The 26,465-nt window shown below is 38.9% G+C and overlaps 1 protein-coding gene across 8 annotated transcripts; it reads right to left on the bottom strand.

The window, feature by feature from the left end:
• Positions 1-25,789, bottom strand: STX16 (syntaxin 16). 8 transcript variants are annotated; one of them, XM_045529571.1, is made up of 10 exons: positions 24,876-24,934; positions 17,211-17,222; positions 11,391-11,509; positions 11,160-11,267; positions 10,493-10,633; positions 9,168-9,333; positions 8,027-8,118; positions 7,335-7,478; positions 5,554-5,634; positions 1-3,055 (listed from the first exon to the last, which is right to left on the bottom strand). In XM_045529571.1, the coding sequence occupies exons 4-10, from the start codon at positions 11,250-11,252 to the stop codon at positions 2,951-2,953; spliced, it is 822 nt and encodes a 273-aa protein (XP_045385527.1). In that variant the 5' UTR covers positions 11,253-11,267; positions 11,391-11,509; positions 17,211-17,222; positions 24,876-24,934; the 3' UTR covers positions 1-2,950. The 8 variants fall into 8 exon arrangements, with proteins under 8 accessions (XP_045385527.1, XP_045385520.1, XP_045385523.1 ...); XM_045529564.1 differs by lacking the exon at positions 11,391-11,509 and having other exon boundaries at positions 24,876-25,789; XM_045529567.1 differs by lacking the exon at positions 11,391-11,509 and having other exon boundaries at positions 24,927-25,789.
• Between the last annotated feature and the right edge of the window lie 676 nt (positions 25,790-26,465).

Below are 26,465 nucleotides of genomic sequence, written 5' to 3'. Positions count from 1 at the left end.
TGTTCTTTAATCTGCATGATTGCTTTATTGTACAAAAAGTTTCCAGTAACAGTAAATTAGATTTAAAAATGGACAAAAAAAGTCATTTTGGATAGAAGCGCTTCACTAATTGCTTTATTTAAGCATACAAGAAAAAAAGTCTTAATCTGACCAATTAGGTTGGAAGGGTTTTATTACCTTTAAGAAGCCATTAGCTAGGATAAAACACTGAAAGCACTTGTGTCAAAACAAATAAATAATGCTCTCTCAATTAGCAGAGAAAGCGGTAAATCTGTTAAATTAGAGACACACACTGCTTCACACGGCATGGCCCAGCCAGCACCACCAACTCCCAAAATGAACAAACAAGAGACAGCAGTTTTCAGTTACAATCTCAGGAAAGATCGGGAGCTTTGGAGAACAGAGGGGAAATGTTTCTGTTTCGCCTCCCAGCTCTGCTCAAGCAGAGCCACCCCAGGACACTTTAAAGGGGGCATGTGTCCAGAAGGAGCCTTCCCAGGTGGGCCTCTTCACCAGGGCACATCCCAGGCCGGGGACAAACTGGACTGGGCAGTTGTGACCTCCACAGCCCAGCAGAGACCAGAAGAGCACAACACGCTGTGGACAATGGCTGTCAGCAGGGAGAGGAGTCCACCTTGTTCAGAGGAAAAGAAACCCTGAGGTACCAGGACATGATTATTTTCTCTTATCTCCTCAAATGCTACTGATCTTTCCCCAAGTACAGGCTCAAAAGAAAAATACAGTGGTTTGAGGACCCCAACAAGTTAGCACATAGGCTCTGGGGCCAGCTCTAGGCTGTGTCTGTTTGTTTCCCACCCGGGGACACCAGTCGTGGCAGCAGACAGCTTTAGCTGGCAATGCACTGGTTTCAGGCAGAAAGAGACAGTTCCTCCATCCCAACATGAGAGCCTTAAGATAGTTTCTAATCAGATCCATCATTCTACCCAAATGGGGTGGGGGGGGACAAAAACCAACTCCAATCACCCTATTTGATGAAAATAAATATAAATAAATGGTGACCCTTTCTTAACGGGTCACTTTCCTTCAAGGGTAAGACTCAGCATTTTGAAAAGCTTTAATAAGAATCCAGTATTACCCCTGTAGAGTATTTTTGAGGCAATTCTCCCAAGTTATACAGCCCCATTCCCAAGCAGCAGGTCTAACTACCCATGGTTACAGTCTGCTGAGACTAAAGAATGCCCACAGTGACCTTAGGATTGAAGCCCACGTTTTAGAGGTGACTGAGGAGTCACTGGGTTCTTATTCTCTGACCCTCTTTCCTAATAGATGTTTGTCAGGGAATACCAGGCTATTTCCTGAATTGACACCGTTAGGTCATTGTCATTCCACAGCCATATCAGTAAGAAGAAAACCAGCGGCTGCCTGGAGGCATGAACTCAGGAAGGGCAGGCTGGGACAGGGGTCTGAGTGTTAAGCCCATGATCTGTTTGGACAACAACTTGAATTTCTGGACTTGAGTTTAAATTTCCAGAAACAACTTCGAAGTCAATTCTAGAGAAACACTTTATGTGACTGGTCCAAATAAAACGTAACACATTTAATGAGGTCATGCTCTTCTTAAACTTTTTAAGAGAAGCAAAAACAATGGAAAAGCTATCAAAAATTACACAAAGACCATTCAAACTATACTGGTGTCAAAATGAGGCCAATAAAACATAAACAACTTCAGTTTTTAAAATTATCACTTTCCACATTATTCTACAGTTCCAAGAATATATTCAAGCACCATATTGATAATAGGCAGGTAAATAAATGACAAAGTCCTACTTTGGCAATCTGACCCACACTCACACAAACATGGCATTTCCTAGTCAAGATTTCCACAACCCTCAGGAATATGGCTACTTTCTGGGCATTGCTAAGCAGCAATGGAAGAGCCAATAAATCAAGTCAATGGCAGAATATTTTACTTTGAAATGGAGTGATGTTTGGTTAATAATTTGAGATCCACTAATCCTAAATGGGGTGACCCATTTAAAACGGCCTCTGTGTAAATTCACAGTTCATTAAATGGAGTCTGGTTTGAACAGGTCATTATGTAGTTAGCATATAAGTAATGGGCTGAGTAGGATGGCTGGGGACACCCAGGGGCACACTGGCTGAATCTGGTGACTTTCATGACACTGTCAAGCTTCCTTTAATGTAAGGTTCATTCAAATCACCAACTTTTAAATTTAGGTGGTTTTGCTTAGTAACCCCTTTTGGTTTACACAGTAGAAAATGCAGTGCAAAAATTTTAAATGAGGAATATTCCACTTGCAATTAATTTAAACTTATGAAGCTGTTTTAACTGGCCCATCTAAATGTGTTAATTAACATCAATGATGGTTTCTTATTTTTCACACTTTGTTACTCTGATCATTAACAGTGATGGAAAAGCTAAATTAAGTTAATGGGGAACGGATTATAAATTCTTAAAGGACTTCTTAGTTTGTTTTCAACTGGAAAATATACTGAGAAAGATGAAGAGGCATTTTTGCCTCTACTCATAAATTTTTGGTACCAAATTTCTTAAAAACCAGATGGTTTTAAAAAAATTTTTCCAAAAATTATTTTAACATGCTGCTCAGACATGACTGCTAAAAAAATAGCATATAGACATATAATACCGAACAGCTTCTACAGTGCCTGTAAACTTTCAATTCATTTTCTCTTTCTAAAAAAAATATATATTAAAGCTGATCATAGAACTCAATCTCTATTCTGCAACAGTACCAAAAGTCCTTACGTTCTCAACGATGAAAGAAAAATGAAAGCCCATTCCCCTTGCTTGAGCAGGACTGTGAAGAGGGTCCACAGAAAGGCCCTCTGCCCCGATGCCCGAGGGTCCCTCGTGGCTGCACCTCTGCAGGCAGCTGGCGGGGTGCAGGCTGGATCTCTCACACCTGGGAGACACATACGTGCGGCACACACGAGAACCCAATGCCACTTAGCGAGACTTCACACCAACGAGGACAACAATGAGGACAATGATGATGACAAATAATATTAAAATCACAAGCATCTTCCGATTCTTCTTTTGATACTGTTCTGCCTACAAAGAGAGAAAGGAAAAAAGGCAGTCATTTTCCCAAAAATACCAAATCAAGTCTCACTCATTTCCAGTTTGAGGCTTCCGGACCTATCTGTACAGTAACTGACATCTCTGCTACAAGCTACGCAATCATCCCTCCATCAATTTAAGAGAATTCAATCACCATGAGTAGAAGAGTTCCAGGATTCTAGAGCCGCCTATTTACCCTGGATTTAGGAATGAACTTGTTGGAAATCTACCGTTAAAACAAAGGCTGACAGAGAAGTCAAAAATTATGCTTCTGGATCAAGGGGGAGCTGTGTCTCCCTACTTCTACTCCCACAGACTGTCGTGACCCACCCTTGCAACGACAGCCACCTATTGCTGTGCACCATTCCTTGAATGAACGTAGTCTCTTTCACTATGAAATAAAACTGTCTAGAGTTACCATACCAGCAGGTATGGAACGGATGGTCCCAAAGAGGCCCATTTTCTACCTCCCCTACATTTGGAAACAAGAAAAAAACTCATCCTTTCAAATAAAAGCAGGTACATGTGTCCCATCAGTATGATATGCAGAAAGAATCCAACAGTGGCAAGTCCTCCCAGCATTAATAATGACACAACAGAGGAGCTTCCAAAGCTCAACCCGGGGACAAGGCCCCACCCAAACACTGCACCCCGGAAGCTTGGTGGGAGCACCAGGAATTCCATCACGCCTGTGGCGTAAACATGCCCAAGTGCCCCCACATTGCTGGTGATGGACACAGAACACTGAGAAAGGAGAGCTGGGGAACAGGAGAGTTGCAGGGTGTCCCTAAGCATGCCCGGGGACAGCACGCCCTGCCCTGCTATGGATGCTGCTATTGTAGACAGCTGAACAGCAAGACCTGGAAAGAAGAAGTAATCTCTCCTGTTCTAGCTCCATGAGCCCCAACCTTCTGACTGGTGGGTTTGTTTCCTGTGGGAGTCTACCCGCCCACCTGGAGGAGCCCCCCCATCAACCAGGAGGAAACATCAGGACAGGTAAGGCCATCTTGAGAGTCTGGTCAGCGTGAGCAACTCCCAAGGCTCAGTGGCCCTTAGAGGAGCCTGCTGCCAAGGCTACGGCCAGCTGTGCTACCAACAGCAATGGGACTTGAGAGAAGACAGCGCATGCTTACTTTTCTAATAAGTAACTCAGAACACTAGGGAGGCCAATACTAAATAATATACTTTGAAACCTCTCAAAATGATTTATAAAGTAGAATCTAAAACAAAATTTTTAGTTCCCACTAGATTTGTTCACTCCTGCAGAGAAAGCCTTTCCCTTTATCTGTGTTATATTACAAAACACGTTTCACTAGTTTTTATTTAGGAAACTTCAAAACCAATGCATAATTCAGCAGCATATCAAAACCTGGGCATTACAGAGTAAGAAACTAAAGTTAGTTTTCACTTTAATATACAGAGCTTGGCAAATAAGTTAATCTAAATGCTTAAAAACCCTGTGCAGACACAGGGTAAGACTTCTCTGCTCCGTCATGACAGAGTCTCATTCCCACCAGGCACATGGCAACAAGCCCACTGAAAAGACAGTTAAGGGTTTCTCGTCAGACTTGTGCAAGGTCTGACTTTTTGTAAACCTGATACTACTATTAGATGGGGCTATCTCTGCTATAGAAAGTGCCTGGTTTCAGAAAAATGGCAGAGTAGAACATTAGTGAATTGGAAAAATGCTCATTATATGGCTAGAAACACCACTGGGTCTCAAGGATACAAGGAAATGGACATAATTTATTTTATTTGTGAAGCATTATTACATTCCTTTTAAAGAAAATATGTACCCACTTAGTTACATATGAGAGCCACTCAGCAGTTTATGCATATGTTTCTCATAACTGATTATAAGATTTCTAAGATGCTTCTCAACTATTTTTTAAAAAGAAATTAACAAATATCATGAAAACATCCCTGAAACAGCCACTTTATTGGCAAAGAATACTACTCTCACTTCAACCAATTTCTCTTCTCTCAAGGTAATACACAGATACGGTGTGGTAATTAAAGAGAAAATTAGATTTTTATCTTCTCCAGAATGATTCTCTACTAGCAATTCATCAGAAATGTGTCACAATAAGAGATGCCCAAGTCAGCAGCAACAAGCAGACAGACTTTTCAACATATATTTTAGCAAATGCCCATCCAATTGATTTCCTAAAACAAGAAGACTCAGAAAGGATGAAATATTTTCTGAAAGGAAGAAAACCCCAATCCCTTTAGAATTTACTGTTACAAATGGGAGTTCTCAGAAATTCAGATCTAAGTGTGAGGTACACTCAGAATCACTAACTGCAGTAAAATGGCAACAGCCCACACAGTCAGCTTGAAATAAAATGACGTACATTTTTACACTACTGTATTGAGTAGAGTAAACAAGGATGCTGAAGACAGTTACGATGGAGGAGAACTGTCTTATGAATTCTTGATATTTGATAATAGGTCCTAAAATTCTCAACTAAGGAAAGATATGTTATTACCTTGTGAAGCTGTTTCAAGCCATCTTCGGTTTTGATACAGGACTGTTCAACATTATAGTCAATCCTATCAAGGACTGTACCCTGGGTAATAAGTGACAGTTACAGACAATCAACAACCGCAACTGGGAAAACTGAACTTCAAAAATGAGATATGCAAATTACAGACATCATCATCCACGGGATTATCTGTTTTACTTAACTGTGTCATAAAGGTGCAAACTGAGCCTCTGGAATCCATCCTCAAGCAATATTAGGCACTCAATGGCAGAGTGCTGTGTTAGTTGCAATAAAGTCTAGCTCATGAGAAAGAAATACTGACAAATTGAGGTTTCTTTTTTGGATTTAGCCCCTATAGGATATGCCACATTCAGACTTACTGGGGCTTTAAAAAATATACGGTTCAGTGGAAATAGCACTGAACGACAAAGGGCTAGCCTCTGTGCCCATTTGCTGCTTACTACTAGGATTCAAGTAGGCAGAGAATGGCAGCTAAGCTCACCCCAGTAATGATCAGACCTGCAAATTGACTATCATGTCTGTAAACATGAACACAGGTCTCCATGGGTTAGAGCAGAGAACACTAAACTCCAATCCACCATCTAAAATTAAAAATTTGGCCTCAGGAGAATTTTTTAATTGTTTAATCTCTTAGTTCAAATAGGAAGAAAGGAACACTAGGCTATAAGGAAGAACAGGGCTTTTATTGGAAACATGCTAGATTAGAAAGAGATAGCAGTTCATGGGGGAACCGCTGGAGTAATTAATATAACTGGATCTTGAGGCCTGAACACTCCATTCTGCAGTTGGTTTCAGGGGATTGGGACCCAAATCCCTGCTGGCAAGATAATAAAATGCCCTAATCAGATTTTAACGGTGAACAACAATTTAATTCTACTTGAAAGCTAGTGGTTCCAATCGCCATTACAAGATAACCTGCCAAAATTAGAAGGGAAATCTTATATATTGCCAGAACACTGCTGAACTTGGTCAGAACCAACCAGGCCTCCAAAGTAGGGTGCTCCCATGAATGCCCTTGGGGCATGGAAAGAGAATATTAGAACTTCTTATTTTTTATCTAAAAAAAGGTTTATTAATATTTTTATAGGGAAAGACAATGCCTATATATGCTATACATAGTACAGTATTTAATTGGTAAATACATAAACATACTGGTTGTGTAACATTTATCTGAAATGCTTGAGATCTAAAAAAAGGTTTATTAATATTTTTATAGGGAAAGACAATGCCTATATATGCTATACATAGTATAGTATTTAATTGGTAAATACATAAACATACTGGTTGTGTATCATTTATTTGAAATGCTTGAGACCAGAAGTGTTTCAGATTTTTCCAGATTTTGGAATATTTGCATATACATAATGAGATATTTTGGGGATGGGACCAAAGTCTAAACATGAAAGTCATTTATGTTTCATATATACTTTATACATATAGCCGGAAGGTAATTTTATACAGTATTTTTAATAATTTTGTGCATAAAACAAAGTTTTGACTACAACCTGTCCCATGGGATCAGGTGTGGAATTTTTCACTTGTGGCATCATGTCAGCACTCAAAAAATTTCAGATTTTGGAGGATTTCAGATTTTCAGATTAGGGACACAACCTGTATATACATTTATTTGTGCACACACACTCACACATACATTGGGGGAATAGTCTTAATTTTTTTTTCCTGAAAGGTGTACAGGATCAAAGAATTTGGAAAAGGACCAGATATTACAGTAGGAAAACCCATTGATGAGGAAGCTCACATACCTGTTCTACAATCATCGCTCCTAAGTCCCTAAATATTTCATTCAAGTCAGAAATGGACTGCACGATCTGGCGAATCTCTCGCTCCCTCTCTTCCACCATCAGTGTATTCTGCTCCACAAGCACTAACTGGTCATCTGTAAAACCCTAGCAAAACAACAGTGCAGAATTTGTAGGTTAGATTTTTTTTCCCTCTCAGGAAAGCTATGGTATACCAGTTTAGATATAATTTGAAGAAAATGAATTCTGAAAATATTTCTTTAAAGCTCATAAACCATAAATTAGCACTTATTTTTTCCTAACAAGAAAGATCCAAATCCCCCAAACCAGCAGGATCTAAGGCACCATGGCCAAAGTGGGGGACAAGGAGAGAAGTCTATGTCTGCAGCTCTGCAAAGACAGAGAAGCAAAACCTCCAGGGATGACCCTAAGCCTCTCTGGGTTCTTCCCAGAAAAGTGGGGTGCAGACAGCTTTCCTGAAGGTTCTGGAAAGCAGAAAACAAGGTTTCCCTGTGGCTTTGGAAAGGAAGAAACAGTATGGCTATTCTTCTACTTGCTGCAAAAACTACTTGATGGATATGCAAGCTAGCAGCACTGATCCATTTGCATTGCACAGAAGTTAGAGGTCTAGGAAGAGAAGGAAACAGAATGGAGCGCAAATGTACAGCAGTCAACTCTGCAGCCCCTTCACGTACCCGATCGTAAAGAGTATTATCGTCTCCATCATCCATTAGTGGTACTGATGTATCAAAAAAATGCTGGGATCTTTCCTCTCGATTCTTCATGCCTATCACAGACAGGAATTCACTTTACTTGAATATGTAAACCATCCTAGCTATTGTTCTACAATTAAAAAGGGGAAATCTAGAGTAAACTCAACAGTTAAAATGGAGATATTCTCAGCAGATTTAAAGAAGCCTATCTCCAGTGGGGGTGGGAGGAGAGTACAGGATTATAAACATATTAATATGCAAGCATTTGGGATTATTCAAGACAAAGTCACACTGTAAATGTGTACAATTCACATGATGCCAAGACAAAAATGGCATAACCATCTGAGAATCTCTAAGTGAAGCAGAAATATTTAATCTAACTGCTGTTATAAAACATTTTTTTAAAAAATCAATATTTCTCTCTAGAAGCATCTCTAATAAGAATTCTAAATGGCTCTAATCAAATTTTAGAAGTAATAAAATTAAAATACAAATGTGCCTGTTGCCAGAGGGAGGGAGAACCAAGGTTTCTTTGGGGTACGTGAGGACTGCATTGATTACAGTGGCAATAAGGAAAACCGACTTTACAGGGCACTAAGAGTGAGGATACAGCTTAAATTTGGCTTTGCACTAGTTGGGAAAAGGTCTGTTGTGTAAATGAGGGGTGCCAGCAGAGGAAGTGTTTAAAATACTCCCAGGAAGGTTTCTTTCTCAGGTATACTCAAATACTTTCATTGTTATGCAAACATGTGGCTTTAAGTGATAAAAATGTTTTTTACATATTTCTTTTGGAGCAGCTCCCTCAAACCCCAACATTTAAAAAACAACAGATTTTTAAAATGTGCTAGATTGATTTCCAAATTCTTCTAGCCAGACAGGAAATAAACTTTATGTGCTTAGATGTGAACTACTTTGGAGCCTTTACCAGCCTGGGTCTGCACCTGGAGCTGTGCCTTCACTTCACAAGGGGAGCAGGCTCCCACTGGTTGTACAAGGCATGAAAGTGCTCAAAAGCTAACAAGGAAGGTACAAGGCTATGTGGAAAAATAGTAGCAAAGAAGAAGCAAAGAAAACAAAGCTTCTTTCTTACTCAAATCCCCTAACCCAGCCTGGCAGCACTCACGTTTGAGGTAGTCCGACTGTGCGTGCCGGAAGCTGGTGGACAGCTCCTGCAGCACCTGGGCCAGGGAGGCCACCACGTTCCGAAGCAGCCTCTCCTCCTGATCAGAGCAGGCCCTACGGGCCCGGCTGGGCAGGGCCTGCACGGCTCGCTGGCATCTGTGGAAGAGCTGAGAGAACAAGCCCAAGGCTCAAGGAAAGCCTAGGGGAGAAGCCCCTTGGCTAAGGCTTCCACCATTCACAAGTCAGAAGTGACAAGTGAAATGCTCTGTTCCTACAGGCTGGCTTAGAGAAAGGTGAACAGATATAAGTAATCTCAGGCTTCATTTATATACACAGAAAAATTTAACTAGATTTCAACTCCTGGTGTGCAATGCCTGCTGTGTGCCTGGCACCACACATCAGGCTATGCAGGTTGAGCATCCCTTATCCCAAATGCTTGGGACTAGAAGTGTTTTCAGATTTCAATTTGGAGATTTTGGAATAGTTGCAGAATACCTACTAGTTGAGCAACACTAATCTGAAAATCTGAAATCTGAAATGCTCCAACAAGCATTTCCTTTGATCATCATGTTGGTGCTCAAAAAAGTTTCAGATCTTGGAGGATTTTGGATTTTCAGATTAGGGATACTCAACCTATATTGTCATGTCACTGAGTTACTGCCTTCTCATTTAATCCCTATGAGCATCCTATAAGGCAGGTAATAGTATTATTATTATTGTTCCCATTTTACAGATAAGAACACTAGAGTCAGAGGGAGTAAATGAGAATTATGCCACTGTTACAATGGTAAGGGCCAGCGTTCAAACATTCTAACACTTTAGGGCTTTTAGCATCATACTCCTCTGCTAATTGGGACCCAGGAGACTTAAACAAATAAAAAATGTAAATACTAAAGTTTAAACACCAGTAGTGTTATTTAAAAATTAGTTAAATTTAACACTTTATAAGAAATTTTTCTAGGATACTAGATTTTCACTTTCGAGCACTATATTTTAGCATAAAAATTTTTAAGCACTAGTATATGACAGAAGTTATACATTTTAAAATCAAATGATTAAACTTAGTAATGCTCAAAATTCGATTTGTATTTAACAATCTATAGTAGTATCTTGAAAAATAACCCCCAGACCTCCGAAACATCCCATGCATCTCTGCCGAGGCTTGGAGGACCTCAGGGCCTCTGGGAAACCCTGTAAAAACTTCAGGTTGGGAAGTGAATTCTAGGAAACCCATCTGCCAACTGATTTAGAAGAACACTTTACAGCTTTTACGACTGCCAGGAGAAGGCTTGGCTGGTTTCCCCAGACTCACTTGCATATCCTCACCTGCGTGATCTCCTGGGTGGTTATTTCAATGGCATGCTCCTCCTCACTGCTGTCATCCAGGGTGGGTCTGTTTAAATGCTTGTCATGAAGGCTGGCTAATTCTTTCATCTTCTGTTTAATCCGGCCAACATCGTACTGTATCTAAACAAATGAAGTCACCAGAACTCCACTGATGTCTGGCAGGTATCTGTCTGCCTCCCAGACAATTACACTCAGAATATAGAGTTTGGTCTTCAGTAAACTTGGTTTGCTAATGTGTGAGCAACTTTTAATTCAAGTTAACAGAAAATAAAATACCATTCTTCCTTGTATGGTTTTTCTTCCTATAATTCAGGTGGTTGCTACTAATATTAAAATTAGAGCCAAAATCATTAACACACACACAACTTTTTCCTGTGATAAAATGAATAAACCTAAAGTATTTCTAGGGACGCATATTTAAGCATAGCCAAATCAGTTTATATGGCAGATAACTTCCTTTTTAAAATTTTAGTCAAGAGCAGTAGTGAGAAGGAGAGAAACAGTGGAACAAGGATTTGATCTGGAACTGTCAACACTTGACAACAGTAACTCACTATCTTCGGACCAGCCTATATGGCAGATATCTTAATATGTTGTCATAATTACTTTAAAAAATAAGACAATGTGAAACTAACATTCAACTTACTTCATCCACTCCATCTACCCATTTAGGAGGGGACCGTTTTGTCACACCAATTGCTGCTTCTGGATCTAAGCTGATGCCTGACACCAGTGCCATACGGTCATCAGCAAGCTACAAGGAAAGAAAGAGATGTGAAAAGAATTATTCCAGTTCAATTGATATAAGCATATTCTTACTCCCATTTAAATGTTGCTCCCTAAAAAGATACAGAAACATAGGAGTAAATGCACTTGCCTGTATTATAAACTTGCTTTTGATACTGCTAGGATTTGGAATTGTTTTCCTATCTTTTTCATGCACCAGTTCTTAATTTCCTTGGACATACTTGAGAACATGAATTTGACTTGATCTGGCTATAGAAATGTAATGAAAAAGTCAACAAAAAATCCTTAAAAGAAATACCTCTTAGCACTAGCAGTATGATAGAACGGCAGGAATCTCAACCATTAATGTGATCAGACACAAGTCAAAAAAAAAAAATACTAGGCTGTAAGTGGTACTAATGCAAAATTAGTAGCAAGGTTTACTTACATACACTTAGCATATTTTAGAAATAGTGCTAATCCAGTTATCTCAGTCACAGGATCATTAACCATGTGCTAAAATGTGTGAAACAACTGCCTAAAATGGTTAGCAAAATATCTACCATTCGGCAAAAGCAATCCTTAAAATCTCAATGCAATCTTACATTGTCATTTCTTTTCTTTAGTTAAATGTCCACAGGCAACATTTCCCCTTATTTTGAAATGATATCGATAGTTCTTGTTTATTTTAACCATATAATACACTGCACCATATAATACACTGCCTTAGAAAGCTTTTAAGAATGGGAGGGAATCCATAGGTTTGGCAATGGTTAAACTGTTTTCTTGCCTGGAGGCAGTGAACAGTGAACGGGGGCTGAACAGCTCTTGAGCAGCTCTCCGAAGCTCAGAATTTTTAAATGCCGGTTTCAAAAGATCCAAATGATGATCAAAATGTAATGGAAAATAGTCTATAAAAGTCCTTTAGAGATAATACTTTGTAAATTTTCACTGTAGGACTGGGTGAAGAATTTGTATTGCTTTTCTTCCCTCTTCCCTGCATTTATCTAAATTAATTTTTTCATTCATTCAGTAAATACTTATTTGCTTTTCTAACAATAAAGGAACAGGACAAAACTTAAAAATCCAAAGATGAAGGGGAAAAAAATATCATATAAGGAAAAACCTAGATTAAAAGCACTTTTTAAATAATAGGTCCTAAATCCTGAACAGTTCACAGCAAAATTCCTAAAAGCAAATTGATGTCTTCACCATCAATCTCCACCATTTTTATTATTACAGCATATTTCAATAATGATAATTTGTTTTATTTATAGTGATTACATAGTTTTTAAACTCATGATCTTATTTCGTACTGTTTTTACTGTTTAAAAATATGCATTAAACTAAAAAAGATGCACAGAGATGGTATCTTGCCAAATTTACCTGCATTGTGATTAATATCATTTTATTCAAAACAAATAACAAATTATAAACCACACATGAAAAATCAACTGAAGTGGATTCAACCCTTTGAAGCAGTACTTAATTTTATATAATAGATGTGCTCCCCCAAAATTAGATGTAAATCAAAGTTGGGGAGAATACACTTAAGGGTCCTGAGGAAGCTTGCCAAATAAGAGATCCCTACATGACCAGGACAGCTGCCAGCCCACCCAGCTGGTACTCGCTTTCCCACACACTGTATCAGGATTTTGCCAATAAGATAGAACAGCTGATTCTTTAGGAATGCAAACTTTAAATAGCAAATAATTTGTCCCCTTTATGATCTAGTCTATAGCTATAGCTCATCATGATAAACAAATGCTGCCCTATTGAGAAATATGTCATTTCTTTTATTGGTATGGATTTGTAATTGGTATGGATTTGTAATCATAGTATGTATTATTAAAAAAGAAGAAAGTATGTTTTGGGAAGGGGAAACATAATTGAAGATAAATATCAACTATTTGAAATGGGAACAAATGTGAAGAACAAAAAAAATTTTAAGTGAAAAATAATCACCCTTTCAAATTCAGAAACCTCACTTTCCATTTAAAAACAGGCTTTTTCTTATTTGTTGAAAATCCAGCATATACATCAATTTTCAAGTTGCCATCCTGTTTCATATAGATCTTAAAAAACTGCCAGATTCCTAATTCTCTTTACTTACCCTTGCTGAATTTTAACTCTGTCCCCCACCAAATGTATGATATTGATTATTAAAGCTTTTTAAAAATGAACTTGTGCTTCTGAAGTAAAAAAATCTTTTCATATTTTTTAAATAAGAAAATTTTAAAAATAAAAACTCTACTTATGAGAATTAAGAATTTAAGAATTCTTATCTTTGATTTGTACTTCTGTCCTCCAAGAACTACGGGGGTATATTACCCTAACCCAGAGTCATCATTCAGGGGAAATGCAGAAAAATTCCAATAGATGCTAAGAAAAAAAATAGCATGCTTGCCAGTCACATTCAAGTTATCTTTTGCCCTTGATCCACTTCAGACGTTGACATCTGTCCCTGTAAAGAGTGCCGGACAGTATGGACAAATCCTTGATCTACGGAAGGAACACACTCTCTTATAAATCTTACTGTTCCAAATATACAGCCTTCCTTTCTTTAAAAACCCTGCCTTTACGTGAAGGCTGATTTAGTGTCCTGTAAGAATAAGGAAATAGCAAAGCCTCTGTAGAGATTGGAAAAGTCAGATACATCTCCTCCCCATCAAAAAAAAAAATAAACTAAGTTTAGCCATAATGCATTGGTAATGAGAACAATACAATTCTGGACTGTCTCTGGCAATGAACGTTTAAAAAGTCCAGAAGGGACCTTGAAAATAACAGCCTGGCTACTCGGCTTCCATGTGAGGCTCTGGGAGCATGTATGATGAAGTCAGACCACAGGCGTAACTCACTGGGCTCAGAAGGCTCACGACTTCACTAATAGACAATTAAGTTTAGGAAATCTGAGTGCTTGGAAGAGTAATAAGCCTGTGGATAAAAGAGAATTGGGGGATGTCAACAGTACATTTTTTTAAACATGTGATAATTTTAAAATAATGCTTATTTTTTCTGATTATGAAATTAATAAATGTTCAAAATACTTTTTAAACTGTACCAAAAATATAGAAATAAAAAACCTGAGAATCACACAACCCTGATATTAATGTTGTTAGTTTCACTACTTTTTCCCTTTTTCACAATTAATATATACATGCTTGAAAAGAAAAACACAAAATAGGGAACATTTATGTAACGACCTATCTTCTGTCAGTACTGTACTAAGCACCTCACTGACTTGATCTTTTTCAGTCCCACAACAACCCTTCAGGAGCTGTCTCCTATTTTTTGAATATGGGCACTGAGAGCCAGCTGGGCTGAGACTCTCTCCAGGCTACGTCCCAGAGTGACCATCCCAGACACCCACCAGATCACCCAGCCCTCCCCAGGTGGTGTGGTTTGGGAGGTTGACATTTACATCTTATGTTTTTTTTAACAGTTCCTATTTTGAATTAAAAAGACCAAAAACTTGGGAGATTACTTTGTCATAAGAGGGGAAGTAGATTAGAGACACAGAACAAAGGAGAGGCCAGATACTTCCCTGGGTAAAAGAATGGTGGGAGGGCTTCCTCCTCAGGGGATACCTTACTTAGCATTTTCTGGGAAGAATGAAGAGTGGCATCCCTAGGGTACTCAGGTTTGAGTAGGAGAACGACAAACAAATATAGACAGACTGCAGGACACCTGTGAGTGAGCAGGGGCCATCAGATGACTTCACTCTGGGAGGCCCAAGAGATGCAGTCAGGGACTTTGCTCAGGCCTCACCTACACAGGGGTTGCTTCCCTCTGATCCACCCAGGGAGCTGGGCGACACTTTTATTACTCCCAGAAGACACCAATTTGAAAGTCCTCCTTCAGGTTCGGGAAAGCAAGCTTCTGGATACCATTCCCAACTACATCCCAGCTCCTTGTTCAGCACCTGGCACTTTGTAGTAATAAACACACAATTACAATTAGCTGAATGAGTCAACAATAAGTGGATGGAATGAATGAATGAGGCAAATCAAGTATGTGCCATGTACAATTCTGGAAGGTACACTTCATGAAAAATATAATGGTGCTGGACGAAGGAGAAAAAGGGGCAAGTTAAATGCACAGGGGAGGAGGTGGCCATAGGCACCAAGAATGAAAAGCCTGACCGTGGGCTCAAGGATCTATCTCCCATGTCCAAAAGCTTGTGAGGAGGAGAAAGTGGCTCTCTGATCACAGAATGTGAAGACCCCCTTTTCAACCCTCAAAGGCTAAGTATAAGAAAAGCAGAGGGCCTGCCAAGTTCACACAGTGCATACATAGCCAGTTTCTAGAACTTGCTGCCTGAGGAGGAAGTAGGAAAGATTGGAAACCAGCTCAGATAGCAGACCCTAAGTAATTATGACCACTTAAGCTCCCTCTTCAGAAAGATACTCAAATATGCTTCTTCAATCTAAGTCATTTTATTATCAGTTATCCCTCCACCCCATACACTTCCTTTTGGGGTCATAGTTTCCATATTTTCAAACTGTTTGGTAAGGAGTAACATCTATTCTAAAAGTTCCTGCCTTCTAAGTCCTCAAGTCTTATCATTTTTAGGGTTTGGTCAGCAATCCAACCACATCCAATGTGCCCTAGAGATCCCTAACTTTGGGTGCTGGCAGTGAGGCTACTGCACAGCGACAGGAAATCCCCCCGTAGGCATGGCCATGGCACCTAGTTCAGTGAGCTACCAGCTAAATATTTGTTTTTAAATGCTAATTGTTTTTTAGTGACAAAAGTAGTACATGCACATGATTTAAAAAAATGTATATACTGTAAGAAAAGGGTCTGCAATAGAAGGGAAGTTTCTCTTCTATCACAGATTTTTTTCTTGGGAGTTATCAACTGTAAACAGTTTCTTGTGTATCTTTTCGGAAATTTTTAAGCACACGTAAGCATAAATGTGAGTTATCTTTCTTTAAAAAAAAAAAAGGAGTAGAAATCACATTATCTACACTATTTTGCATCTAGCTTCCTTCCCTTAGCAATGTGTCTGGGAGTTCATTCTACTGTAGCCCTCATAGATGGGCTTCACTCTTTAACAGTTACAGAGTACTAGAGATGTTACATGATTTATTTAACCAGTTGCCAATGAAGAATATTAGGTTGTGCCCAGTTTGTTATTATCACCTAGCTAATGTTTTTATAATTTATAGGTAGATCTTAATCTACTAGTTAGGATCCCACTGGGTTTGAAGACAGTGATCCTAATCCCACCTTACTGTTCATACTTCTAAATTAAAACAAACAAAAACAATCCCCTCATTACTCTATTTAAAAAGTCTATACTCAGGAGAAATGCTTTCACCCCTTCATTGCTGAAATAAATAGACCCAAACATTAACAGCAGCAGTTTGATCTCATTTTTCTTCAACCCTTTTATTGGGGCTACTAAAATAAAGTGCTTTGAATATATACTCTCTCCATCTTCTGGGCAAGATGCTATTAAATAATGAAAAGACCAAAAAGCATGCTGCTAAGAAGGGGTGTCAGAGTATCAGTTCATCCCAGACGGGAGGGCCCAGGAAGACTCTCCCACAGCTCCGTGGTTCCAGTCCTTCAGCAGATATCCTGACCTTCTACGCTCCACCTGAACAGCTGCACCACTCACCTCTCAGAAACCAGGAAGCTAAGACATTATCCTAAAAAGAATCTGGCTTACTTCAGGTTCAAGAAAATGTTCAACCTTCACTGCTTCCAAAGTCAGGCCACTTTCCCAAGAGTAGTAAACAATGTTCCTAACCCTTTTTCTAAATCATCAATTCACATGATGTGAAAGCATATTAAGCAAATTTTAAGTACTAAACTGCTAAACACAATTATAAAGTAATTAAAACAAATGCTAAAATATGTATAAGCTCTGTGGCATTTTATATATGAGCAAAGACTTCATGAAAAGCAAGTATTTTATAAACTGAAATTATCTAACATATAAAAAATATTCAAAACACAATACCTCATCCAGCTCCTGAAGAGATATGTGGTTCCCATCAGTCCCATCCAGTTAGGGATAGCAAAAGGAAAGATGCATGGGACAGACAGACAGATAAGGCATGGTCAGTTGAGCAAACACCGAGATTTGAAGCAACTCTAAATTGACTAAAAATAAAGATCCACTAACCAAGGCATTTAAAAATATCCCTCTTCTGAGTCTTCCTTTTTTTTTTTTTTTTTAAAAAAAAAAGCTACATCAATGTATGTTTTTATTTTTATTTACTCTGATTATTGTTTTGGTAAATGAAATGGAAACGAGCAGTAAATACTTGTAAAATTTAAAATATATTAGAAACATATAAAACATACTTGTTTTAGTTTCACTAAAATATACTGTTAATCTATTTCACAAATATCAAATATCTTGTATAATACCACATTCTAAATTTCCCTTAGGAAGATAAAATAAGAGCAAAGATAAAATGTAATTTTACCATGTCAAATAAATGTATATTTTAAAATGTAAATCAGCCTTGCAAATGCAACAAAATTAAAAAATGAACAAACCACAAAAATCGTCTATGGCTGTATTCAGATAATATGTGATTGACCACACATGTAAGGTCTCTGCAAATTAAATCCCGGGGAGACACGGCTTCATCCCTGGTAAGAGAGCTGAGAAACCACTCTTTCCCGGAGAGAGACACAGGTGGTAAAATAAAAGAAAAACTCTAACATGTGCCTGGTATGTATTATTATTAGTACAGAAAGAGCACATAAAGCTATTATAAAAGCAAGCAAACAAGACAAAACAAAAGGTAAGAAGAAGAGATTTTTTTTAAAGGGAGTTGGAAGGGAGAAGCACGGCACCAGAGGGTTAAGTTTCAATTTAAAACTGAAGATTCTTTTCTAGATCAGCGTGGAATTCTATCTTCGGAACAGACATTTACTAATGACAGATAATCTAAGCAACTAGCAACCAGGTCTTTTTTTTTTTTTTTTTACAGTATTGATTACTGAAATAATTAGTGGTGAATTTCAATAATCAACTGTGGTGATTTTTTTTATGTTTAACAGTAAATTCAGAAAATAAAAAACATAACTTTCCTATTTTAAAAATTAATAGTGCAAATGAAGCTGGTCTATCAGGGCCAAAATATTACCAAGCAATGATAGCAATAAAAATGTAATCAACATTTCTCCATGTAAAGATCCAATTAGATGACATTATAGAAAGCTGAAAATCCTCTTTATTCCTTCTACAGTTTGCTAAGAGCAAAAAGGAACTATATTTATATACAGATCCTACCATAATAGTAGAGCTGCAAGGTATTAACAGAGAAGATAGTGTCAAATGGAAATCTGATCCAATTACCTTTTACATTAAAAAGAAACAAGTCTTTATTTTTTAAAAGCTTACATTTTCAGTGAGAGAACATTGAAATCTTTTATTAATAAAACACAATGTAAGGCAATCTCAATCTTCCTATTCTGCAGTGGCTCCTTGGCATTTAATCTTTGAACAAGTATTACTGCAAACCTTCGGTTAAAAATCTCTGCTACACATGAGCTTATCGTTTTGGATTATTAACTGAGCACACACACCCTGATCTTTTTATTTCTATAATTATTAGTCAATAAGAGGTGAAATCAGAATCATGGGATTCTAGAGCTAGAAACAACTCTTTTTCTTTTCTATAATGAGTTTCAAAATGTATAAATGCATTGCCAGAAGTCACAGAGCTAATAGTTAGGATGGGGACAGATCCAGGTGTTCAGGCCTCTTTCTACCCCACCTTCCAGCCTCTTTAATTTTATTAACAATTCAAGGAATTATTTGTGATAGGCAGCTACTATCACACAACATCAGGAATTAAATTCAAGTCATTTTTTCAAAGAAACCCCCTCCTCCTATTTTGGTATTTAGAAATAGAAGGCTTTCAAAACTCTCCCTGCCACCAAATTACCAGGAAATATCATCAAGAACTGAATTAAAACATTTAGAATTACCATCAGGAAAGACCAAAACACAGCCAAATGAAAACATGTTACTACACATCATCACCTTCTAAATCTTTATAATGTCTAAATCTAGGTTTTTGACCTGCCAATGGCATGCAATCAAGCAAATATTGAAAACTCCAAGTAGCATGTAGAATTTATAGTCTAAAGAACTTTCTACATAAAACTGAAAAATAAGTGGAAACCCATCTGTGTTTACTCAGGAAGTCTGGAAAAGTTGAGCAAAATGAGTTGGAAATACAGGTCTATGCTATAGTGATATTTACTTTATTTCTGTTACTGCCAAAATAAAAGTTTGCTTCACTTTTACCCAACAAAGTACCCTTTTTCTCAAGTAAGCCTCACTGCTCAAATGGAATCTTTAAAAGCAGAAAAGCAAATAGATCTAAAGAGAAATATACAATGATTTCATACTTGGATTCTAAAGACAGAGAACTAATTTTCCGACAGACTCAGCCTGGACTCAAACTGAGAACCTTTAATATGCAAGTTAAAATGGACTATATAAGGTTGTAAAGTGAGATAAAGAAAGATGCTAGCCTATTGCAAGAAAACAAAAGTTGTTTTAAACAATAGTCTTTCCATTTTCCAGGATCTGCAGTACACGTCCTGGAAAATGCAGCCAGCACCAGAGTAGCCCAGGACGTGAGCACTGGCTTCTGAGGACAGGTTTGCCAGTGTTCGGGAAACAGCAGCACCCCAACCCACCCACCTACCCATTATGTGAGTGACACTGGGCCAGTTTCCCAACTCCTCTAAACCCGTTTCCTTATCTGTATCATGAGAAAAATAATAGCACCTATTACATAGGGCACTGTGAGGATGACCTTACTCATGCAGAAGGGCTTAGCCCAGAGCCAGGCACATGGTAAGCTCTCAATAAATCTCAGCTAATATTGTAGTCAAGACTGAATAAGGTTTCTTATAACCATAGTTAGTTAATCTTTAATTTCTTTCTTTTTTCTAAAGCATATGTTTTATTAAAAATAATGTGCTAGTTTCAAGCTAATCTAAGACCAATTAACTGTAGCTTCCAATTATAGATTAAGCATTATTTTAAAGCACAGTATAGATTAGGCAGTAAACACTAACAAAGCAGCTCCAACCCCTATATTAGATCCATTGCAGGAGTTCAAAAGAAATCATACAAATCCACAAAAGAATTTCATCAGATCAGAACAGAATTCAACATCTACTTTCACTCATTAAGACTTTACAGATTTATTGAATGATTTCTTTTAACTTCATAAATCCATTCAGCTTCCTAAAGCCAAGTTGCCTTTAATTGCTTGAATGAGGTGCTGTCTTAAAATCTGTACTTGACCGACAGAATGTCAAAGTTACTTTTGCACAGTATTGGGCTACTTCTAAGGATTTTTGTCAGTAACCTTGGGCTGATAGCCACAACACTGTTGTGGATTATGGACTTCTTCTCAAATTAAAGCTAAGGTCAGGAGAAACAATGTTGTAAAACAAAACTTGAGAGAACACTGTTGAATTGATAGGGCCACTATAAATCGTCTAACTTAAACCCCTCAGTTTACAAATCAGGCAAAAGATGCCCAGAAACATTTAAAACTTGCCTGAAAACATACGCTGCGTCAGGAGCAGAATGGGACTTAACCCTAAATTTCCAGGATTACAGTCCACTGCTTTTTCCTTTATTTCATGCTGCCCTGAGGCATAAACGTGATGGAGTACCCCAAACTGAGGCCAAAATGTAACAAAGGGAATGCATAAGAAATGTCAACAACTGCATTTTGCTTAAAGTGTAAAATCAAACCCCAGTCTGTTTCTAACAATTAGTTTTACTAACATTAACACAACCAAGAACACAAGTAAATATGATTTTGTTCAGTTCTGGGTGTTGAACTTTAGAAAGGATATAGAAAAACTAAACATCATTCATAGGAAAGAAACCTAACTGTGCAGTCTGAGTGAGCCCCGGCTGCTGAGCCTAGAAAAAACTCCGGGGAAGAAGGCTGCAGGGTTATCTCTCGGAAGAACGATGAGGCTGCCTGAGTTACAGGCCCTAAGGGACAGGACCAGAACTACGACCACAGGATGGGAGATACACACAGACCAGGATTCATAAAGGTAAAGAATTTTTGGTAGTAAAAAACGTAGAGGCTAGCTGTTGGAATTTCCTATTGCTGTCACAGAATGTGGTCAAGCAAGGCAGGCATGAGGGGTTATCACGAATGGGGACGTTGGGCCAAATGACCTTTAGGTCCCTTCTGGCCCTTGGGACTTTGTGTTTGTTTGGTCACTGTATATCCTTCTTAAATTCCTGCTTATTTGTGGAGTATCTGCCTGAGTGTTGTGCAAGTCTGCACGTATATACACATACACACAAACACCCCCCCCCAACAACAACCATTTTCTAGTTTTTTTTTTTCCTCAAACTAGGATGTAAAAAATTTGAGTTTAAATTTTTTTAATGATATGTCTTTAGGTGTGCCTTTGAGGTATGTGAGATATACACACATATCACTTTGCAATCAATTTCTGCAAGTTTTTCCTCAAATAAGGATGTGAAAATTCAGGATTATAATTAAAAAAAAATCTATTATTTTAGCTGTGATTTATTTTTAGTTGTGAGATAACAAATACATCAAGAGCAACTTCTACAGATTTTTCTTATAATTAGAAACTTAAAATTTAAGGTTATAATTTTTAAAATTAAGTTAAACTCTTAGATTGTGTCTTTCTTTTTAATTGCTTGACTTTTAGATATATATTTACAAATTATCTCTCTTTACTTGTTTTACATTACTATAACAAATATGTTTAAGTTTTTATTTAAAAATTTTCAAATACAAAGTATGTAAATGGCATAATGTCCTCCATATATTCATCACTAGACTTATCAATTACTAACATTTTGCCTTATTTGCTTCCTCTGTTTTTTTGGGGGGGATTAAGTACTTAAGTAATATATTTCTTTGACATTTAACTACTAAACATTTCAGTAGTCATGTCTAATTAAAAAATTAACTATAAGTTTAAATAATTCCTTAATATCACCTAATACCTAGTTCATATTCAAATTTGAGATATAGTTTTCTTTGATTTGCTACATGGTTTTGAAATTTACAAGTCAGAAACAAGGAGGCTTTAAATTTTTTATGAGCTAGATATGCAGTGAAAAGCCCTGCATGAGTTATTCAACAGTTTTTAAAAATTGTGTTAGACATGGCTTTCTCCAAAATGTTTATGCTTTTCCAAATTCCAGAAAAGTTGAGAAAATTGTAACCTCTATTTAGTCATGTTAGCATCTTGCCATATTTGATTTTGTATGTGTGTGTGCAGAAATAGTATCTGTAAAATCACTTGTAAGCAAACTGAAGATTTAACAGTTTACCTCTAAACACTTCAGAAATTTATGACATGCCCTGTGTTTTTTAAAGCACACAATTAAAAAATATAAATGTGTGTTTTCTTATTAAATTCTAACATAGGCAAACTATTTATGTTAGATTGTAAAATCTATTTTTTAGATAGTCTGAATTGACTACAAGGCTATTTTAAATGATCTGATTGCTTTAAGATCTGAGAAAGATTTTTAAATGGTCAGATTAATATAAGCACGTAACATTTTCAATGGCATGACTGACGTAGAAATATAGAAAAATAAAGAAAATATTTTTTAATGTTCTGACTTAGACATGTATTTTTAGTTGGATTTAGAAATCTATTTTCAAAAAAACTGAGTTAACTAAATGTATATGCATATTTGCTAACATATCTATTTTTACAAACTGCACACTTTAGCTATCCATATTTAATTATTTTACTTAGATTATGTATTTTTAAAAAATTGCCTAAGTTAGTAAATCATTTTAAAAAGCGATCTGACTCAGAGATGCACTTTTGAAAGCCTTCCTGTCTCTCAGACATTAGGTTCTTAAACTGTCTGACTTAATGGTTAAAAAAAAAAAAAAAATCTCATGTTACCCAAAGGTGTGTTGAACCTTATATGATTAAAATTTAATAAGCAAACAAAATGTCTTTTAATTAAAACTGATAACCCTGGAAACATTAACCTTAGTTTTAGTTCTGGTCCCCCCCCCCCAATAAGTAGCATAAAATCAAGTCAATAAGGACTACGCAGTTCTGATTTAACATAATTAAAGTTCCATTGAGGAATTTTATTCATTCAATTTCTACTCTCTTATTTGGTGGCTTATTTTAGGATACTCTTTTCAAAATTAACACTAGAATTAGCCTGTTTCAGTGCTACACTTATGTATAATGTCATTTCTTTCAGTTTATAAATGTAAAAAAAAAAATCTCCAAATTCTTAAGTAAATGAAAACCCATACACACTCCGTCCCTGTTTTCTATGCTTTTTCCCTTGAGTTTACATGCTTTTATTTCTAAAACTGCTCACATGGCTTAAAATCCCTTTCCTATGATCAATATGGCCAAAGACATTTTCCACTTGTGATTTACTAAAAGGGAAAATTGTCTTTGTAGACGCTTTGTAGACATGTCGACAATCATGACACATGGCATAATTTTTCTGAAGCATTTAGATAAAATCATAAAGAAAAAAATTAAAAGACAATACAGTTCCTAAGAGGTGAAGTAAGTGTGGGATTTCCAAAACTGTGTATTTCAAGTATAATCCCTAAGAATCTGGTTTTGGGATGACTATTCCCTCATGCTCCAGTGCTGCTTCTATTCAAACCTTGCCTTTCTACAGCAGGTAGCCTCCCACAACAACTAGTTTCATAACTTCACTCTTCAATTAAAGATATTACAGAGCTAATAATCACTGTCTTGTACAGATCATCCAGACCTGCCCCCTTATTTAACAGAGCAGTAAACTGAGTCTCAGAAAAGGAAAGGTAGCCCCCATTAAAAACAAACAAAAAACCAGGACCTCCCTAAAAAACCCTACTGCTAGGCTAAAAGGTTCTGGTTAATAAAATAAAAAAATATCTCCTATTTTGGGGGCTTAATTTTCACATACACATTATGTTTTTTAAAAAAGTTCGAATGGAGAGGAAAGCTTAATTTCCTGTCTGGGAAATGGAAAACGAAGAGCCTAGCACCTTACATTCTCACAAACACAAGCCCCCAGGAAAAACAGTGAAGCAATTATTCATCAGGAACGCGGCCACATAGAGGGCTGCGAGACCATTAAAAGAAAACGGGCAAAAAGGAAAAAAACCAAAACAACACAACTCCTTCCTTTCGTGGGGGAGGGAGTCGTTCATTTGCAAGGATTAAAGTCCGCGATTTACCAACCCAGCCACTAGAGCCAAACTGAGGCTCACTATAGGGGGGAGGGAGGGGGGACAAAAACAAAATGAAACAAAAAGAAGGATTCAGAAAGGCACAGCGCTTCCAAATCTTAGTGTTAAAACATATGTAAATTGCAGGCAGCCGGTCGTGCTGTGACGCCGGGAGGGGGGCGGGGGTGCTACGGAAGTGAAGAGAGGGAGGCAGGCAGAGGTGGAGCGGGAACCTAATACGGTTTTTTCCCCATCCAGGGTTTTAGATGCCCCCCTGACCCTAGCCAAGAGACCTTGCACTTCCGTATTAGTCTTATTATTCTTATCTTCTTTTTTAAACAGAGAGACAGACAGAGACAGACAGACAGGCAGAGCCGCAGTCCACACGGTGCGTGTGTCGGAGAGGCCGCCGGGAGACTCACCGCAGCAATGCTACGTGAATGCAGAGGACTGGAGGTGATGTGACTACTCACTTGCTCAGCTAACAGCTGCCGGTTTTGGATGGAATTATTCCGCAACAACAAGAAAGCGTCGGTTAAACGCCTGGTGGCCATGTCTCACCCTTTGTGAACCCCCGCGCAGGGGACCCCCACCCACTTATAGTCCAGATTTATTCACTTTCTTCCTCTTGGCCTGGCCAGCCCACCCTTTCACAGAAACCTCCCCTGACAAAGCCTCAGGCCTCAAGCCAAAAAGGCAGCAGCTCAGAGCTCCACAGAGCTCGAAGACCCCTCCCCAAATAACCACCTAGGCTTTCCAATTGTCTAATCCCCCTACCCAAGCCCTGCCTTCGATCTCCAAGCACTAGAATCCCCCCAATCGTTGCTTAGCAAGTCAACGTCTCAGAGACCCCCTCCCCAATCCAGCCTTGGATCTACAAGCGTCCAACTCGCCAATCCGGCTCTGGAGTGGGAGGCTCTGAAGCCCCCTACTCTCCTTAGTCTCTTAGAACCTCGAATGTCTTTTTCCTCTATTACTAACTTGGTTCTTATGCGTCTAGGCAGTGCCCTGAGGCCTGGCTCTGGCTCAGTTTCCCCACCAGAGGCCTAGCTTAGGCCCTCTTTGGACAACTTGAGCCAGGCCAGGACCCTGAACTTTAGGGTGCCTGCTGCTTCCTTCTTGGGCCTTGTCTGAGCCTGCTAAGGCTCGACCTCCTGACCACTTCCTTTCCTGGGCGGCCTGGTCCTTCACTGCCAGCAGGCTGCAGGCCCCCAGGAGGACAGCAGGGGCTGCCTCCCTGGCCTTTTCACTCCTCTTCTCCGGTTCCCTCCATCCCGGGATCACAGTGCAGTTCAGTCCCAGGCCATTTCCGTGCTACGGTCCCGTTTTCTGGCGTTCCCCCGGCCCTCTTCCTGTCCGTCCCTCGCGAGTGCCCCCCTGCGACGCTCACAAGCCTTGTTAGCAACGTTCCGGGCGCAGGAGCTCCCTGCCCCTCTGCCCCGGGGCGCGGGAGGGCTCCGCCCTCTCCAGGGGTGCTCCCGGGACGCCCAGTTTCCCCTTCCCGAACTGGGCCCAGGCACTGGGAGCGGGCCGGCCCGAGCCTCGGGAGCGTGGCCCCTAGGGTCCAAACCGCTGCCAGGGGCCTTGGCGCCTGCATTAGAGTGCAAGTTGTGCGGCAGGCAAATTTGGGCTCTTTTGAGAAAGTTTTGGGTGCGGGGAGTTTGGGCGGGAGAGGAAAAGTTGGAGACTACTGCCTCTGCAGGCCAAGCACGCTCCACTGCAGGCGGCGCCTCGCGCGCTCGCTTTTTTTTTTTTTTTAACTCTGAAAAAAAGATGTATCCGAAAAACAACGAGGGAAAAAAAAAAAAGGAAGCTTGAGCTCCAGGCCGCCGCTGCCGTGCAGCCGCCAGCAGCCGGGGGTCGTGAGGGGCGCCCACCCTCCCCAGATGCCGCTTTCTGTAGGGGGCACTGCAGGGTTGTGGAATCTCAAGTGGAAAAGTTCCCCGAAAACTTTGACGCCCCCCCACCCCCCCAATAAACTTTGTCCTCTCCCTGGGCCTGTGCGCCCACAT

The sequence above is a fragment of the Lemur catta genome, chromosome 17 (assembly GCF_020740605.2).
Source record: "Lemur catta isolate mLemCat1 chromosome 17, mLemCat1.pri, whole genome shotgun sequence".
Taxonomy (NCBI): Eukaryota; Metazoa; Chordata; class Mammalia; order Primates; family Lemuridae; genus Lemur; species Lemur catta.
The sequence above is the reverse complement of the archived record's forward strand: the minus strand, read 5'-3'. Positions and strand labels throughout refer to the sequence as shown.

What these genes read in the sequence shown, in the direction of transcription:
- STX16 (XM_045529564.1), bottom strand. Translation starts at nt 25,007, where the DNA reads ATGGCCACCAGGCGTTTAACCGACGCTTTCTTGTTGTTGCGGAATAAT. An exon ending in GGGTAGATGGAGTGGATGAA is followed by an intron (nt 10,634 to 11,159) that starts GTAAGTTGAATG and finishes TCATTTGTTTAG; the next exon opens with ATACAGTACGATGTTGGCCG. An exon ending in ATAATACTCTTTACGATCGG is followed by an intron (nt 7,479 to 8,026) that starts GTACGTGAAGGG and finishes TTGTTTTGCTAG; the next exon opens with GGTTTTACAGATGACCAGTT.